The following is a 17,914-nucleotide window of genomic DNA, read 5'->3' as shown; positions in this document are numbered from 1 at the left end:
TTACCTCTGTCGCTCATGATACGCGATATGCGCATCATTTGAGACAGGGGCAAACCACGCTTGAGGGCAGCAGGATGATGACTAGAAGCCATCAAAAATGTATTTTTCTCGACATCCTTGGAGTAAACATCGGTACTAATCACCCCACCATCAATTCTGACAGTGACATCAAGGTAATTAGCCTCAGAAGAACTCCATGTAGCAGTATATCGGATGGTCGACACCAAAGAGTTGACATGATCAACAAGCTCCTGTAATTTCTCTTCCCCACCGGTCCACATAATAAAAATATCATCAATATAGCGAGTATATAATAAAAGATACTCGCTAATACCAGGACAATTAAGGAAACATTTCTCCTCCTCGACGAACATAAAAACATTTGCAAACGAGGGGACCACGGCAGACCCCATGGCACACCCCCGTAATTGCAAGTAGTATGCTCCGTCGAAGAGGAAATAGTTTCGCTTAAGGGTTAAACTAAGCAGTTGGATAAACAAAGCATGGTCAAACAGTTGAGAGTCCAGGTGTGAGTCAATGAAGTTAGATGCAGCCTCCAGTCCCCCCTCATGAGGAATGGAGGTGTAGAGGCTACATACATCCAAGCAAACCAATAAAGTCCCAGGCGGGACAGTACCAATGTCCCGCAATAATAGCAGGAAACTGGTTGTGTCCTTCAGGAACGATTTTTTGAGAGGCAAAAGTGGTTGGAGTAAAGAGTCAAGCAGTTGGGCCACTGGTTGATACAGGGAGTCACAGGCCGCTATAATAGGCCTCCCAGGTGGTTTCTCACGGCTCTTGTGCACCTTGGGTAAGGAGTACAGTGCCGGGACTTTAGGCCATTCAGATAACATAGCATTAGACACTTTAGTAGATAGTATACCACTTTTAACCGCTTCAGATAAGATATTTTTAAGTTCCAATTGGTACTGCTTGGTTGGGTTATAGCTCAACTTACAATATACCTCATTATCAGACAATTGAGCATAAAGTTCCTGTCGGTAATCCAAGATGTCCATGACGACAATGGCCCCGCCCTTGTCGGCGGGCCTGATGACGATATCCTCATAGCTGCTGAGGGATTTCAATGCTTGTATCTCAGCAGACGTGAGATTCTTCCTTAATTTGGCTGGTGCCATAGAGAATTTATTAACGGACTCATCCAGGAGGCGACCAAAAGTCCGAATTGAAGAATTCTGGGAAGGAGGATCAAAGGTGGATGTAGATCGACTCATGAGAAATTTATCAAGCGGACCATCTCGATCCTGTTGCGGGTGTGCTTGGAAAAACTCCTTAAGTCTCATTTTACGGAGTAACTTATGATGATCTAATTTCCAAAGGAATGGATCATGGGAATTGGTCGGGACATATGACAAGCCCCTATTGAGGACTTGGATCTCAGTAGTGGTCAAAGATCTTTTCGATAGATTCATCACTACATCCTCCGATTGTCCACCCGGCGTCCTGGATTTCGCCTGATGGCGGAGGTTTTGTTTGCCCCGGCGGGTGGGCGGCCTCTGCCAGCTCCACGGGGTCGAGCGGCGGCCTGGTCTAAAGGGGCATCTTGGGAGCTTGAAGGGTCATCAGACTCTGAAATTACAAAGTCGCTGTCACTAGTCATCACAGTCGACTCATTGCGATTTCTGCTCTTATTCCCTCGAGGTTGCCAAGGGCGTCTCCTTGCATCACCAGACTCAGGTCGCTGTTGCTTAGTCCCAGATATCCATCCATACACTCGATTCTCTTCATAATCAAGGTCGACGGTTCTACGCTTGTTTCTCTTAAACTTCACCAGATCTTCCTTATAGGCTTTACATTGTAGTTCTAATTTCTCAAGCCATTGAGCATTGGAGGCATCATTCAGTGTGGTGTTGTTTTCATTGACGAAAGTGCTGATCTTATTGCGGGTAGTTCTTAATTCTTGCCCCGCCTCATCTATGACCAGCACCATCAGGTCAAGGGCACACCTGTTCAGAATCCCGACCCATTTTCTAACAAAGTCAGGATTATGACGTCCAATGGTCGGGGTATTTCGGACCCTGAAGCCCCTTGGGATCCTCTTAGCGCGGAAGTAATCTGACAAAGATGTGCCATGCATCTGAAAGTCAATTTCACGGCGGCGTAGCCGAAATAATTGATGGTATGCCTCATCCATAGAGAGGCCAGAGTCTTGTGTCGACTCACTCTCATCAAACAAAATGCCCTGAATTTTTTTGTGTATAACTTGCTGTAGGAGGGTCTGAGGAAGGGGTTTGTCCACCGAAACGTTACCTGTACCTGTACCTGTGATGCTGTGAATACACTTTTTTCAAAAGTTGAATATCTCCGAGTGCCGTTCTTATCCCACTGCTTGGGATTCATTGGATTGTATATTACCTCTTTCTGGCACCGGGGCAAGTTGATTTATCGCAGTTGGAGTGCCGGCAGTATTGTATTCCTCATATATATATATATATATATATATATATATATATATATATATATATATATATATATATTGTGCCCATTCCCATACTTAGGGGGAATGGGCACAATAGCTTGGGATCGTGGCTGTGCCTCCTTGGCAGACCAAGGCCTTGGACAAGCCAGGTTCTCAGCATTTTGTATTTGTTCACCCTTCTTATTGTCACTGGATCCATCATGGCAAATCCTACCCAAGTTGCTCTGAGCCTTACTTCACTCTGTCTTCTACTCTTAGCCATGCAGCTCATTGGAGAAGAGTGCTGTATTGTGAGTAGAAGGATTTATGATAGGATTCTAGGGCTCCAATACTAACACTAATAAGAGTAGAGAAACTGTTTTGTTCCTTACCTGAGAGGGAAGAGGAGACATCCATCCTGTTAGGAAAGTGATGGTGTTCCTTCCCAGAAACTTTTGAGTGCCTTTCAAATGGTTGCTTTAGAGACAACACATTCCTGTGTTGCTCCTCACCCCCATCCCCCCTCCCCCCTATTTACTATGTCCATAAATATTTTATTGGTTTCTGATTCCAGGTTCCTTCTCATTTCTTTTTCAATGGAATGCCAACGTCAGCATTGTGGTAGCAACCATTCCTCCTACTCTTTATTTAGGAGTGTGCTATTTCACAAAACCCAGCACCCAAATCAATATTGCTGCATTCCTCAGTGTGTGCTATGCATTTTTGATGACAGCTACATTCCTGTGTATTATTGGTAAGTGAACTTTTCTACTATAGCATAGAACTTGATTTCCTTATTATCAAAATAGTGATGGAAATTATATATATATATATATATATTTATATATTATACCTATACACAAAGACAGCATGAACCCTTTGTAGTTTCATGTATGAATAAATACCATTTTATCTAGTATTGGAATATGAGTAACAACGTAAAGGCACACTGGTTTGGACCATCCTATGATGGATCTCAGTCCGTCCACATCCTGCCTCCATCATCCGTCCTTGTCTCTTGCAGTTGGGTTCTCCTCTTGGCTGTTATGTGTCTGACACCGCAGTAAGAATCATTGGAAAGGAAGCACCTGTAGTCACAATTCAGATAAATAACAGCAATGCTCAGCTATTTTATAAGACATTTTTTAAGTAAATAAATAGATCTAGCATAAAGTATGTGTTCTTAATGACAAGAGTACTTATGGGAAAATACATGAATGCAGATACTTTATACAGTTCTATGATAGATAATGATACAGCAGTGACAAAAAGTCTGTACATCCCATTGTAGAACAGCCACTAAAAGCCAGGACGTCTGACATATTTAACTCATGCAGCGGAACTTACATGTCCAGATGCTCCTTGGCTTTTGCTTATACTGCCTATAAACTTAGACTTTCCTGTAATACCAATGGAGCCACACTCATTTGAAGCACCGGAGCGCCGAAATGACCCACGGGGACAGGGACGAGCTAGCGTCTAACGCGCTCATGCGTCCATTCCACAAAGTAATGGGCACTGAATGGCGTCTCAGGAGCCACTCTAATGAGCGTGGCTTCATACTGTATGCATGTCAGTTCTTCGTAACAATAAAAACTTCACAAAAACTTGTAAATATTTAGAAAATACTAAGTACAAGGAGGTTAAGTAACCTGTTTTTGTTTTTTTCTCCAGCTGACATGGTGAAACAACAAACTTTTGTGACACCAACTGGTTTGTTTTTAATCTCGATTATACTAATCTATTTAATAACAGCTTTGCTACACCCCAATGAATTCTACTTGCTAATATATGGACTTGTATACAGTATATGCGTCCCAAGTGGCTACCTACTGTTAACGATATACTCCTTAGTTAACACGAACATAGTGTCCTGGGGAACCCGTGAGACTGTAGCCCCAATAAATAAAACAAATCAAAGTAACAAAAGAGTCAAATACCAGAAGACATGTAATTGCTTTTGCTGGGAAGTTGAAGTACAGTTCCATGACAAGAACTGTGAGGATAATATGGATAAATCAGATATAAAGGAAGTTGAACCTACAGTTCAGCCTACAGACCCTCAAAGGTAATGTGTGACAGATGTTATCTAACGGCAGTTTGCTGAATTTGATGAACGTGTGTGTTTGTCTGACAAAGTCCATGATATGATGTTATGCAAGAACAAATAATCTTACTTCATGACACTAATTCAGCTGGAGACTTCATAAGCTATTTGACTTTGCTTGAAGTATGGCTCTTAAACATCTATCAATTAGTTGTTGTGTTGTTAAGCATCATTTGGTTACATAGACCCTCATACTGAGTCTAATGGTTAGTGGAATCTGAAAATGTTCCTTTTTTTGAAGGAGATGCAGAGATTCCCACCCTTATATCAAATCTTCTGATGATTTTCAGAGGTTACATATTGCACTTACTGAATCAAGTTAATATTAGTCTATGGTTTATACAGTATGTTTGAATTATGTTTCCATTTTTTTTAACGTTTGTCAGATGGCGCCCCAACAATCGGGATATTGACTGTCAATACACAGACATCAGAGTCCCAACTGTACAATTCCCAACTTACAGGGGCTATTCTCCCTTATGGGGGTCAACGAACCCCATAGAGGGAGAAGAGAACCTGTGATGAGCCTCCAAGCCCGTAAAGGGCTTCTCTACGCTCGCCCCCCTGTTGGAGAACCAGTAGTCAGGATTCCGATATCCGTTCATGACCGTTGGAATCCAGACTGTCAGAGCCACATACCACACCTGTTTTTTAACTACCTTATTCCGGCTTTGTTGGGTCATATTCATAGATAAGTCTTTTTGGTCTTCATGTACTACTAAAATTATGTTTCTACAGTATGCCACTGGAAACCATGAAGTATTATTGTGACTGTGCACAGCTCTATTAAACATTATTTGTGTTACTACTACTTTTTTTAGTGACCTAGCCAAAAATGATTTAGAAGACAAAGAAGATATTTCTTATGAAGAAAGTAAGTTGGATGAAGTGACAGCTATTTTTTGTGAATAGTTTATTATAATTTTATGCTGCAATATTATACTGTGGGAATAAAAATTATAAAAAAATGTAACTGCTATTTCTGGAGATTTAGAGCCTGATTCAGTTGTGCAATGGGTGAACCGCGCAACTGCACAATAAATCCTGTGTAAGCACTTGCATTCTCCTCATAGCCTTCTGCTTATATATACATAATCTGACGTGGGGTTAACCTCCATTTATTGTAATACCCTAATAACAAACTGTTCGGAGGTAACTAGTACAATTGGAAAATTGCACAAATAGTGCACACACCAGGAGATCTAAAGATTGTGATATATATCGGAGAGATGCTACTGACATTAATGAAAACTCTCTCTTTTCTCTCCCACTATACATGAGAAGTGGCAGTTGCCAACACTAACAATTCTACCCCTGCAATAAGGATTTGACATATCTCTTAGATTGCACTACTCAAGCTGAGCCACGAAACACAGACCTGATCCTGATAATTGTTAAATCAGCATTATATATAGCCCTATCAGATTGAATATAGGCAGATACAGCCATCAATAAGAGGGCGACTTCAATAATAGCTTCATAACTATTTATTCAAGAGATCTTGCAGACAGGAGACCAATACATGCAGGCACAGCACGTGCTTCTTTTAAAAAACACTGTATTCACCTTGTCTTATGTTTTATGCAAGTTCGTCATATTTCGCAGTTTTAGTTTAAACCCAATAAAAGGTAAATTTTACTGTGTATCCTTTTTTCTTGTTAGGTGCACCACACACGTGACAAACCATATTCTTTTCCCTATTTCATGTTTAGGTAGGAGCCTGGAGGGAGCTCTGTGCCTCGGCGCTGCTTCCTGTCATCAAGTGTGACAGGCGCAGCAGCCGGCAGCCACAGAGACAGACAGCAGGGGATGTAGAGCAGGACAGCGCCTCTCCTGCCCGGCGCCTACCTGCTTTGCATCCTCTGCTGAGCGGGTACCGCCGGCCCTGGCTACAACCTGTCTTGCCTGAGTTGGCAAGGATAAAAAAAATGTTAAAGCGTAGCAGATTTGGAGGTTTAGAATGGTTCCAGCCTAGACTTGAAGTGCTTATGATTATATCACACAGTGGGTTGATGCAGAATTGAACTCAAGTTTTTTTTTTCTGGATTATATTGAAATTTTTAGCATAGCACATACTGGGGCAGGCTTATTAAATCTGGTGAAGGGAGAAAGTGGAGGAAAAGTGGAGATAAATTCAAAGAAGATAACGTACCAGTCAATCAACTGCATTTGAAAAATGACAGTTGGGTGTTGAGTGGCTGGTGCGTTATCTCCTTTCATTTTATCTCAACTTTTTCTCAACTTTATCTTTTCACCAGATGTAATATCTGCCCCACTGTACTTTGTAGCCAAGCATATGTATCTAAAAGCAAACCAAGGAATTATACATCTTAGTCACAGCTCTACATTATGCTGAATGGACATAACCGGATGGCAACAGGGCAGTTATACATAGGGGGTATTCAATCTGGGATTTTGACTGTTGGAATGTCCGACAGTTGGGCACACTGGCCGTTTTGGTACTCTTTACCTAGAACGGCACCCGCGATTTTCATCGCGGGCGTCTGGGGTAAAAAATCGCGGGCATCGCGGGTACATAAAAAACGGGTGCGACGCGATGCCCGCGATGCCCGCGATTTTCCCATAGGGATCAATGTTAAAAGTCAGATTGGACGCGATTTTAGTGTTAAATGCCTCAATGCCCGCGATTTTTACATAGGAAACAATGTTAAATGGGCCACAGAGCCCTAATAGTCCCCCTGAAGTCTTAAATGGCCCCCACAATTTTTAACGCCACCCCACGATCAACGTGAACCTGAAGCGTGGCGAGCGCAGCGCAGGGCCGTCTTAACGCATGGGCTTAATGGGCAGTTGCCCTAGGGCCCCACAGCGTTAAGGGCCCAAAGCCTTCCAACCCCCCCCCCCTCCGGCCGCAACACCAAGGCCGGCTCCCCACCCCTGATTGCAGACCCGGCCCTGGCATTCACAAGACAGTCTGTCACTGTCACAGACAATGTCACAGTTACAACATAGTGTGTGGTGTGTGGTGCCCGGGTGCTGCCGATACCCAACAGCTACCGCACGCACCGCACAGCATTACTGGGACTTGGAGTATGGGAGGAGACGCTGTTACGCAGTGGCCGCCTCCCCGCCATTGGATAGCGCGGCCGCCGCGTGACCGCGACCCCTCCCACTCTCCCAGTAATCCTGTGCAGGGCGGGCGCAGTCGGCAACGTGACCAAGGTGTCAGAAGACGGGCTGCAGGCTGCTTCTACTGCCCTGGCCCCTGCCCAGTGCCCTGCCCTGTGGCACCTGCTGATGTGCGCTCACGCTGTGCACCTCTAGGCTCCACTGCAGCACCACGCGACGCGGCTCCCGGCACCCTGACCCTTCCGACCTCATGTGAGTGAGAGTGTGGCTTCTGCCCTCTTATACACACACACTCACCCACACGTGTGTGTGGGTGTATATGTAATATGAATATATATATATATATACACACACACACACACACACACACATATATATATATATATATTATATATATATATATATATATATATATATATATATTATATCCTGGCTCCACGGACCTTAAAAATTAAATGTACAGTAAGCAGCTGCTGCTGCCAGCTTGGCCTTTATTGTATGTGTATAAATATATACAGAATGCATAGACATGGGGGGGGGGGTATAAATATATACAGAATGCATAGACATGGGGGGGGGGCACTGCACCTCTTTGCCCGGGGGCCCATAATGCTATTAAGATGGCCCTGGCGCAGCGAGCCCGCGAGGGGCGGCGGTACGCGTCCTCCGACCTTTTCATACCCCCACTATCCACGTCGGCGTGGAGTTGAGAATAGAATAGTGTGGCGAGCACAGCGAGCCACCGAGCCCGAAGCGTGGCGAGCGCAGCGAGCCCCGCGAGGGGACGCGGATACCTTCACAGTTATACGCGTCCCCTCGCGGGCTTCACAGGTGTCCGTGGCGACGCGGACACCTGTGAAGCCCGCGAGGGGACGCGTTTACCTGTGAAGGTATCCGCGGCCCCTCGCGGGGCTCGCTGCGCTCGCCACGCTTCGGGCTCGGTGGCTCGCTGCGCTCGCCACACTATTCGATTCTCAACTCCACGCCGACGTGGATAGTGGGGGTATGAAACGGTCGGAGGACGCGTACCGCCGCCCCTCGCGGGCTCGCTGCGCTCGCCACGCTTCGGGTTGACGTTGATCGTGGGGTGCCGTTAAAAATTGTGGGGGCCATTTCAGACTTCAGGGGGACTATTAGGGCTCTGTGGCCCATTTAACATTATTTCCTATGGAAAAATCGCGGGCATTGAGGCATTGAACACTAAAATCGCGTCCAATCTCACTTTTAACATTGGTCCCTATGGGAAATCGCGGCCATCGCGGGCATCACATCGCACCCGTTTTTTAGTGCATTCGATGGTCGCGATGGTCGCGATGGTCGCCGTTGTAGGTAAAGAGTACCGCCGTTTTTAGTACTTCCGAATGTAAGGACAGCTGGAGTCAATCTTCCGGCTGTTGAGTGACGGAAATTTCAGGCTGTTGGATCGGCGAAAATGTCCATGGATTGTCGAAGAACGGTCGTGAATTTGACAATCCACAGGTATTTTCAACAAAACAGATCTGACTTTTTAAAAACTTGGATCTGGCACCCTTCAGTGCTGTCGTTAATGGCAGCACTGAATAGTGCCGATATTTCCCCTATTGGGACAGATCGAATACCCCATAGTCTGTTTAGTGAAGGCATTTTGAGGGTGTGTTGAGGAATTGTTGGCTATACCGATTTTATTTACCATAAAAAGAGCTGGTGTAAGTGCATTTTCATTATTGTGACAGCTCTTTGTAAAAGTGGATAAATAATAGCTTAATTCTAAAATAAGTGTACAGCACTTTAATAAATCTTTTCTCCTTCTCTTTCTATATTTAGGTTGGATCTCTCAAATACATATGAAAACAAGTCGTACTATACTTCAAGTGGAGAATCTAGAGGAGGTGGGCAATGGTGGATTTGGGTTCAAATATATAAAAATTAGTTTTTGTCTTTTGTAGCTGTCCAATAGTCTCTTAAGTAACAATTCTTTAGGTACTGTAGCAGAGACACTAATATAAAATCAATACATAGAATAAGCGGTAGGCACTTATAAAGAAATACAGAGCCCTAAACAAACAGAGATAAAATTATATTTACTTTATTTAAAATGGAAATATAAAGTTTGGGGTAAATATTTGCCCTATCACATACTGTAATTAACACAAAAATACAGTAATACAACAGTAAATGAAAGAATAGTTGTTTTTGATAATAGTTATATATATGAGTAAATGGATCAACCAAAATACATTCTGATGCAATTAGGCATAATGTATGTTTCTACAACCATAAATATATTGAACAAAAATAACAGCGTATAGTATCATTAGGGAACCATTGCAGTGGGGGACCCGAAAAAGTTATTGCTGCATATTGCGGCAATGAGGAATGAGATTTCAGGTATATTTGTCACATATTTTGCAAAACACTGAGGGCGAAATGTAATAGGGTAAGATTTTTGGGCATGTTCAAAAATCTCCCCAAATATCATTTTTTGCCGCAAATTCGCATATGTAATGATATGCAAATTTGCGGCAAAAAAGTGCGATATGGTGCGATTTTTAGTCATGAAAATGTGCACATTTTCAGTTATGAAAATGCGCATTTTTAGTCATGAAAATGTGCGCATTTTCAGTCATGAAAAATGTGCGCATTTTAAAACATGCGATTTTGTACAAGAAAAAACACGGCGTGGGGTCCCCCCTCCTGAGCATAACCAGCCCGGGCTCAAAGAACCGGTCCTGGTTTCATAAAATCACAGGGACATACATGTAGGGTTTCCCTTGAATTTACAAAACCAGCACCAGGCTCAAGGGCCGGTCCTGGTTCCCAAAATACGGGGGACAAAATAACTAGGGGTCCCCCTGTATTTCAAGAACCAGCACCGGGCCCAACCAGCCAGCAGGGTAATGCCACAGCCGGGGGAGTCTTTTTATACAAAGCATTCACCCCCTGACTGGTCAGCATGGGTCCTGGAGGAGTTGGGGCCCCACCAAAGAAGGGGTTCCCCCCCCACTCCAGAACTTACCTGCCCATGCTGAAGCCCCAGGCTGTCCTCGATGCCCCTGGGCAGTGGGCATCCAGCTGATAAATGGTGTAAAAAGAAAGAAAAACTATTGTATACTGCTGTGGAACTACGAGTCCCAGCAAGCCTGCACCACATGCAGGGACTTGGAGAACCACAAGTCCCACGTGGATAGTGGGGGTATCAAAAGGTCGGAGGACGCCTTCATAGTGGGGTGGCATTAACAATATAGGGGCATTTAACATAGTCATTGCCCATCAGGGTGGGTGTACAATCTAAAATTGGGCATGGGGGGCTTTTAACATAGGAATCAGGCATCTGGGTGCCTGTACAATTAAAAATCGGGTACAATCGTGTCGCATTGCGTGCGCTCATAGCGCATGCGATGCGACACAACTTTGTGGTTGTACAATGCACTGCGATGGAAATTACCCAGTTTTGCATCCCCTATGCTGGGAACATGATTGGGCTACATGACAGCATATAATTTTGCAAAAGATAAGCCAATATATTAACAGTCAAATACGTTAAAGTGCATTATGCTGTAATAAACACATAAATCTAATGTTTAGAAAAATAAAATCAAGAACTTTGATTAAAAAATAACAGGTTTTAACCCCTTCCCGACATATGACGTACATTTACGTCATATGTCGGTTGCGGGGGAATCAAGCCAGCTCACGGAGTGAGCTGGCTTGAAAGAGAGTAGGTAATGGCTGTATATTACAGCCAGGTACCTGCTCTCACGGCCACGAGCGGCGAGTTCGCCGATCGTGACCGTTTAACCCTTTAAGCACCGCGGGCAAAGCGCCCGCAGTGCTTAAATAGCTGATCGGAGGGGGGGCGCCCCCCTCCGGCGCCGATCGGGGCCCCCCGCGGCGAGATCGGAGGGTGCCGATCGGTTGCCATGGTAGCCAGGGGTCTAATGTAGACCCCTGTGCTGGCCGTGTCAGCATTCCTATTACATCCTGCCTGAGGCAGGATGTAATAGAAAGTGCTGAAAATCACTATGTTCAGCCATAGAGCTCTATGGCTGAACCTAGTACAGGCGATCGCGCCCCCTAGTGGTCAAGTACACTAGGGGGCCTTGTAGTAAAAGTAAAAAAAAAAAAAAAATAAGTTTAAAAATAAAAAAAAAATAAAAAAATATTAAAAGTTCAAATCACCCCCCTTTCCCCATTTCACAAATAAAAATAAATAAAAAATAAAAAAAATAAACATATTTGGTATCGCCGCGTTCCTAAAAGTCCGATCTATTAAAATATAACATTAGTTATCCCGCACGGTTAAAGGCGTAAACGGAAAATAATTCCCAACGCCAAAACTACGTTTTTTGGTCGCATCGCCTACCCCAAAAAAAATAACTAAAAGAGATCAGAAAGTCGCCCATATCCCATAATGGTATTAATTAAAAAGAACACTTCAGCCCGCAAAAAATGAGCCCTCACCCAGGTCCGTAGGTGGAAAAATAAAAAAGTTATAAGCCGCAGAACATGGCGACGCAACGCAAATTAGAAAAACCGTAAAAGTTGCTATTTTTTTTTTTAGTGCTAAAACATAACGAAAACTATATAAGTTTGGTATCACCAGAATCGGAACGACCCATAGAATAAAGATAACCCAACATTTTAACCGAACTATGAACTCCAAAAAAAGCGTAACCAGCGCAAAATTGTGGAATGGCGTTTTTTTTTTTTTTTTACCCCACATTGAATTATTTCCTGATTCCCCAGAATATTATACGGTATAGTAAATGGTACCATTACAAAGTACAACTTGTCCCGCAAAAAAAAAGCCCTCATGTGTCTATATAGCCCGAAAATTAAAAAAGTTACGCTTATTTGAACGCAAGGAGGAAAAAAAAAAAAATTAACAAAAAAGGCAATGTCGGGAAGGGGTTAAAGATGTTGCACATATAGTATTGTCTTGTTGTTTTTTTATGTTGTGTTTTTAGTTCAGTTTTATACAAACCATTTTGTTTAATGTCCACTATTATTAGACTGTTAAATTGGGTCAGTAAGCACATAAAAAGGAAATAAAGTATTGCTGATCAATCCTGCCTAGTAATTAACACAGTGATTGGCATACACTGTATGTACTGCTAGACATCACTGATAGAATGAATAACTGTCAATAGCATATCCAGTAGAATATGGGGTCAATCCTATTATTGTCGAGTAAGTTGTAAGATGTCGTTCGGGTGCCGTTTAAACTCTGAAAACAGCACCCAAATTAAGCCAATCTCGCACCGTTCGCAGGGCCAAAAGTGCTCGCACCCCGCATGTTTTAAAATGCGCACTACTCGATTTTGAATATCTCAATTTCAACTTTTTCACTACGCCTAATGAGCAGGAAGTTGTAAGCCGACTTGTTTCCTGCTCCCTGTTTTATGTGCTGGGGGTCGAGCCAAGTACTGTGAGATGGAACAAAGCACTGGAGGGGATGATAAGACAGAGAAAAGGGAGAATACAAAGAGGTAGTGTAAAAAAGAAAGACAGCCAGGCAGGGTCTCCTTGTGACTATTGATTGTTGGGTCTTTGTTGCCTGTCTGTTTTGCAAATCGCTGAGAATTTTAATAGATATTGCACTACAGTTAACATCCTGAATTCATTGATTTTTCTAGGAGGAAATGACATTTTGGGAAGACCTCATTAAAGACTACTTAGAGCCCATTATTGAAGATAAACAAACTCGAGCTGAAATTGAAAGAGAATTAAAGTCTTTGAGAAATAAAGTAAGTGTTAATGAGGGCTTACATGAAATTGAAAGAGAATTAAAGTCTTTGAGAAATAAAGTAAGTGTTAATGAGGGCTTACATATTTACTAAACCAGCTGTGCATGATGAGTAACCCGAAAATAAATATCCATGTGGGGTAAGGGATATGTGAAAGTCACGTAATATGTTAAACAACATCGTCATTTGTTGAAAAGTTTATTGCTGTTACCTTCGGTTATCTGCAACAAAAAAAGTGTTGTAACACTTGAACCATTAGGCTGGTTTCACACACTCCGACTCCTGCCAGACGGTGAAATCCCGCACGGCCAGGGAGCCGTGCAGCACACATTAGTTGTGAATGGACACTATTGTGTCCATTCACACAGGACGGCCATCCCCTCCATGATAAACTACTGTGTGCAGCACGGCTCCCTGGCCGTGCGGGATTTCACCGTCCGGCAGGAGCCGGAGTGTGTGAAACCAGCCTAACTGCTATTTCATTTTTTGCAGCTGAAAACTTTTCAGGAAATTCTGATGTTGTTTAACATGTTACGTGACCCCCTTTTCTTTTGAAAAAACAGACTTATATTTAAGGTGAGCAATTTCAAGATGGTGCCCATGTTCAGTTCATACCCTAAAAGATAGCCCACCTCACCCATACCTTACTGGAGTTCAGTGTTCCATTTGCCTTTATTCTACCCTGGCTGTGAATGTTTTCCCTCTGCAGGATGTAGCCCCAGATACAGTACAATACAGTACAGTAAGGAGAGAAAAGCAGGGGTGACAGATGGAAGGAGGAAGTGATGTTCAGGAGTGAGAGATGGCAGGAGGAAGTGATGTTCAGGGTGACAGATGGAAGGAGGAAGTAATGTTCAGGGTGACAGATGGTAGGAGGAAGTGATGTTCAGGAGTGAGAGATGGCAGGAGGAAGTGATGTTCAGGGTGACAGATGGAAGGAGGAAGTAATGTTCAGGGTGACAGATGGTAGGAGGAAGTGATGTTCAGGGGTGAGAGATGGAAGGAGAAAGCGATGTTCAGGGGTGAGAGATGGAAGGAGGAAGTGATGTTCAGGGGTGAGAGATGGAAGGAGGAAGTGATGTTTAGGGTGAGAGATGGAAGGAGGAAGTGATGTTCAGGGGTGACAGATGGAAGGAGGAAGTGATGTTCAAGGGTGAGAGATGGAAGGAGGAAGTGATGTTCAGGGTGACAGATGGTAGGAGGAAGTGATGTTCAGGGGTGAGAGATGGAAGGAGGAAGTGATGTTCAGGGGTGACAGATGGAAGGAGCTGAAATAAAACAGATTCTGTATAGCAAAGAGGATGATAGGTAGGGGACACGGGATGGATAACATAGTTTAAAATGGTTTCTTTTATAATATATAATTTTAAAAAGTATTAAAATGGTATTTTCATCAGAATATACTTGCTGCCTGATTCTTACAATGACAGGAGCCTGTTTGTATGTATGAACATTCTCTGGAAAGAGATGTCTCCAGCTAAATGTTGTTTTCATAGGGGAAAAAAGCATAATATATATCTGTGTTATACAATATGCAACTATTTATATTTGATTTATTATGTCTGCTCTGAAAACTGTATCTTCAATACTTGACCACAACTTTGCAATGCATTTATCTTTTAATGATGTGTTTTATATATTAAATGAAATACTATTGCTGTATTACTAGATTTACATTACCCTGATCCTATGCTCTTTTCATTGACAGGTAACATTTCTCTTCTTTCTGATTAATTTGCTGTGGATAGTTGCAACATTTATCCTACAGATCATTGGCTCATCTGTGGACATTGTTATACCCAAGGTGTATCCAAACGGGACTGTTTCACTGACCGATGAACTACACGTCGAGCCAATCGCATTCATGTTCTTGCTGTCATTTGCCATTCTGCTTCTTGTACAGTTTGGAGCCCTTCTGTACCATAGGTAAGTAATAAGTCACTTCATGCTGTAATAAGAGCCTATTCTTTTGCTAGAGTAAGTATTATCAGAATGTGATTACTATATCTTATTGCTATTGAATTGTGAGGATCCACGTTGCTCTGCAGTAACAGAAAGTGGGAAAATAGAGCATAAATAAAACATAGAACTAATAATAGTAGATTTATTAATATGCTATCATGAAAACGAATAGTAGCTATGGTAAACCGCAGCACTAACATAAGAGGAATGAATTTTAGATAGATTAAAGAATTTCCACTATCTCATTAGGAATGGAGGTTGTGACCACGACTAGCGTGTTCCACAGTGAGTAGTAGTGTACAGAAGTGAGATTTCAACTACAATCATACCAGAGAGTGTACAAACACATGCATTAACTTCTTGTTGATCCCCACGGTGTACATTTGGTCATACTTTATATTAATATAACATTTCAGTACTGTAATTGTATAATTATGTACCTTAGTAAAGTTACATGTTCACCTTAGCATTGCATTTACTTAACTAAATTACCACATTGCAATGCTATATACGGTACTACAGAACCTTTGTGGCACCATATAAATAAAAGATAATAAAAATAATGGTACTTGTGTAATAGCATGGCGCCCGTTACGTAGTTAGCGTAGCGTCCCTGTCATAATCAGTGTAGTGTTTGCGCGGCCAGCGTAGTTAGCATAGTCAGTCAGAAGTGGCGTAGTGTTCCGTAGTAAGCGTAGTCAGCATTCCTGTCAGAAGTACCGTAGTGTTCCTGCGGCCAACGTAGTCAGCGTCCCTGTCAGATATGTGTTCCTGAAACACCCCCACTATCCACGGCAGCCCAAAGCGTGGCGAGCGTTGTGAGCCCCGCGAGGGGATGCGTTATGCGTCCCACCGGCCTATTCATACCCTTACTATCCACGCCAAGTGTGGCGAGTGCAGAAAGCCACCGAGCCTGAAGCGCGGCGAGTGCAACGAGCCCCTCGAGGGGGCGCTGAATACATGTAAAGTAATCCGCTCACTGCACTCGTCACACTTTATAAAATCATCTCCACGCCGACGTGGATTGTGGGGGTATGAACAGGTCAGGGGGATGCGTAATGCGTCCCCTCGCCACGCTTCCGGCTGAGGTGGATAGTGGGGGTTTGAAAAGGAGGCTCTCCCTGAAGCGGACACGGGCAGGGTTGCCGTACCCTGCCGCATTAATACTGAGACGCAGGAGCGTCTGAGATGCCCCTGCGTCTCAGACAGATGGAGTGCCTCTCTCCCGGCGCCTGCATGCTCCCCTCTCCGCCAGCATCCGCCAGTGCAGGGGATCTGGTGGTTACCGCTCTGTGTGAGAGGCGCTCACTAGGCTTGCCATGGACACCGGACAGAGACGGAATGCCGTGGAGACACTATGCTAACTACGCTAGCCAGCCGTTGGGCTGCCGCAGAGTCACTACGCTAAGTACGCTAGGCAGCCATTGGGATACATTGACAGCGTAGCTTAGCCTACGCTGAAAACGTAGCGGCGCCATGCTATTACACAAGTACCACAATAATATATGCTGACACATGTGAAAGAAAGCAGCTACTGTATTACCCTGTCATACGATAGTTTTAAATGTTGTAGATGACTCCCCATGTCATCTTAGCACATACAAGATACACAAAAATTAGGTAGTTTTATTGGTCATATTCAATATTGCAAACCTTGCTTTATAGGTTGCATATTTTAATAGAATTATTTTAAAGTGTTTATTAAGAACATACTAATAATATTTTTTCATTTCTGTAGAATCTACACTGGAATTCATTTTATTGCCTACAACCAGAACAAAAAGAAACAATCAGGTTGGTCATATATATATAAGATTTGTCTTTCATTATTAAGGTAATTTAGTTTCATTCATAAATATTTCATTATTTACATAAATACCCAAAATATAACTTTCAGTTACTCATAAATACCCGAAATGTAACTTTTATAAATTTTGAATTAGTTCTCAAAATAGGTTTGATTCTATGCTTCCTTCTGAGAGACACAGTAAATGTCATATTTTAGTATATTATATACAGTATATGCCACTGGCAGACTTTACCTATGAGCTACAGGACTGCACATCCCCACCCCAAGGCAAAGTCTGCCACCTAGGCTACAGTAAGTGTCAATGAGCCAGCAGTGATCCATGATTGCACTGGCTACATGGTGACTGGCAGTGACTTCCTATTGGAGGTGCTACATGCCAGACACACGCAGGACAGGCAGTCCCACAGGGAGGGGCTTGCTCATTGGGAATTACCCTTTGCCATTTTGTATGACAATCCAATTTATATAAGCTGCAGCCAATGTAATCCATAGAAGCCATGGTTTTACACATACACATTCCCCCGGCCTCTTGTACACATGTGCAGGTCCCAAAGTCTGCCAGATCCATTGCACAGGCACCAGGACCTGGCTGGCCGGAGTCGGCTCTCTCCTCAACCTGCATATCATGGGCACCATCAGCCCCTTCATACTAGAAAATGGAAGCTGGCTCTGGAATACTGTGAAGAATATAACCATATTAATGTATGGAAATAATCTAAAATTGAACAATCGAATATTTAATATGCGGCTTTTGTATCATCACTTGTATGTATCACATGCATTTACCACCAACAATATTT

General features: G+C 43.1%; 1 protein-coding gene across 1 annotated transcript in view; it reads left to right on the top strand.

Moving 5' to 3' along the window:
• The window catches only part of LOC146062910 (chitin synthase chs-2-like), a 124,758-nt gene that overhangs the window by 79,029 nt on the left and 27,815 nt on the right, over positions 1–17,914 (top strand). Inside the window, exons 13-19 of the mRNA XM_083174919.1 lie at positions 2,994–3,173; positions 4,094–4,487; positions 5,348–5,400; positions 9,420–9,484; positions 13,232–13,342; positions 15,051–15,268; positions 17,043–17,098. Of these exons, the coding sequence (XP_083031045.1) occupies positions 2,994–3,173; positions 4,094–4,487; positions 5,348–5,400; positions 9,420–9,484; positions 13,232–13,342; positions 15,051–15,268; positions 17,043–17,098 (1,077 nt within the window). The remainder of the gene's footprint in view (positions 1–2,993; positions 3,174–4,093; positions 4,488–5,347; positions 5,401–9,419; positions 9,485–13,231; positions 13,343–15,050; positions 15,269–17,042; positions 17,099–17,914) is intronic.

This window comes from Crinia signifera, chromosome 3 (assembly GCF_055691185.1).
Source record: "Crinia signifera chromosome 3, ASM5569118v1, whole genome shotgun sequence".
NCBI classification, from domain to species: Eukaryota; Metazoa; Chordata; class Amphibia; order Anura; family Myobatrachidae; genus Crinia; species Crinia signifera.
This window is presented reverse-complemented; position numbering and strand designations above follow the sequence as displayed.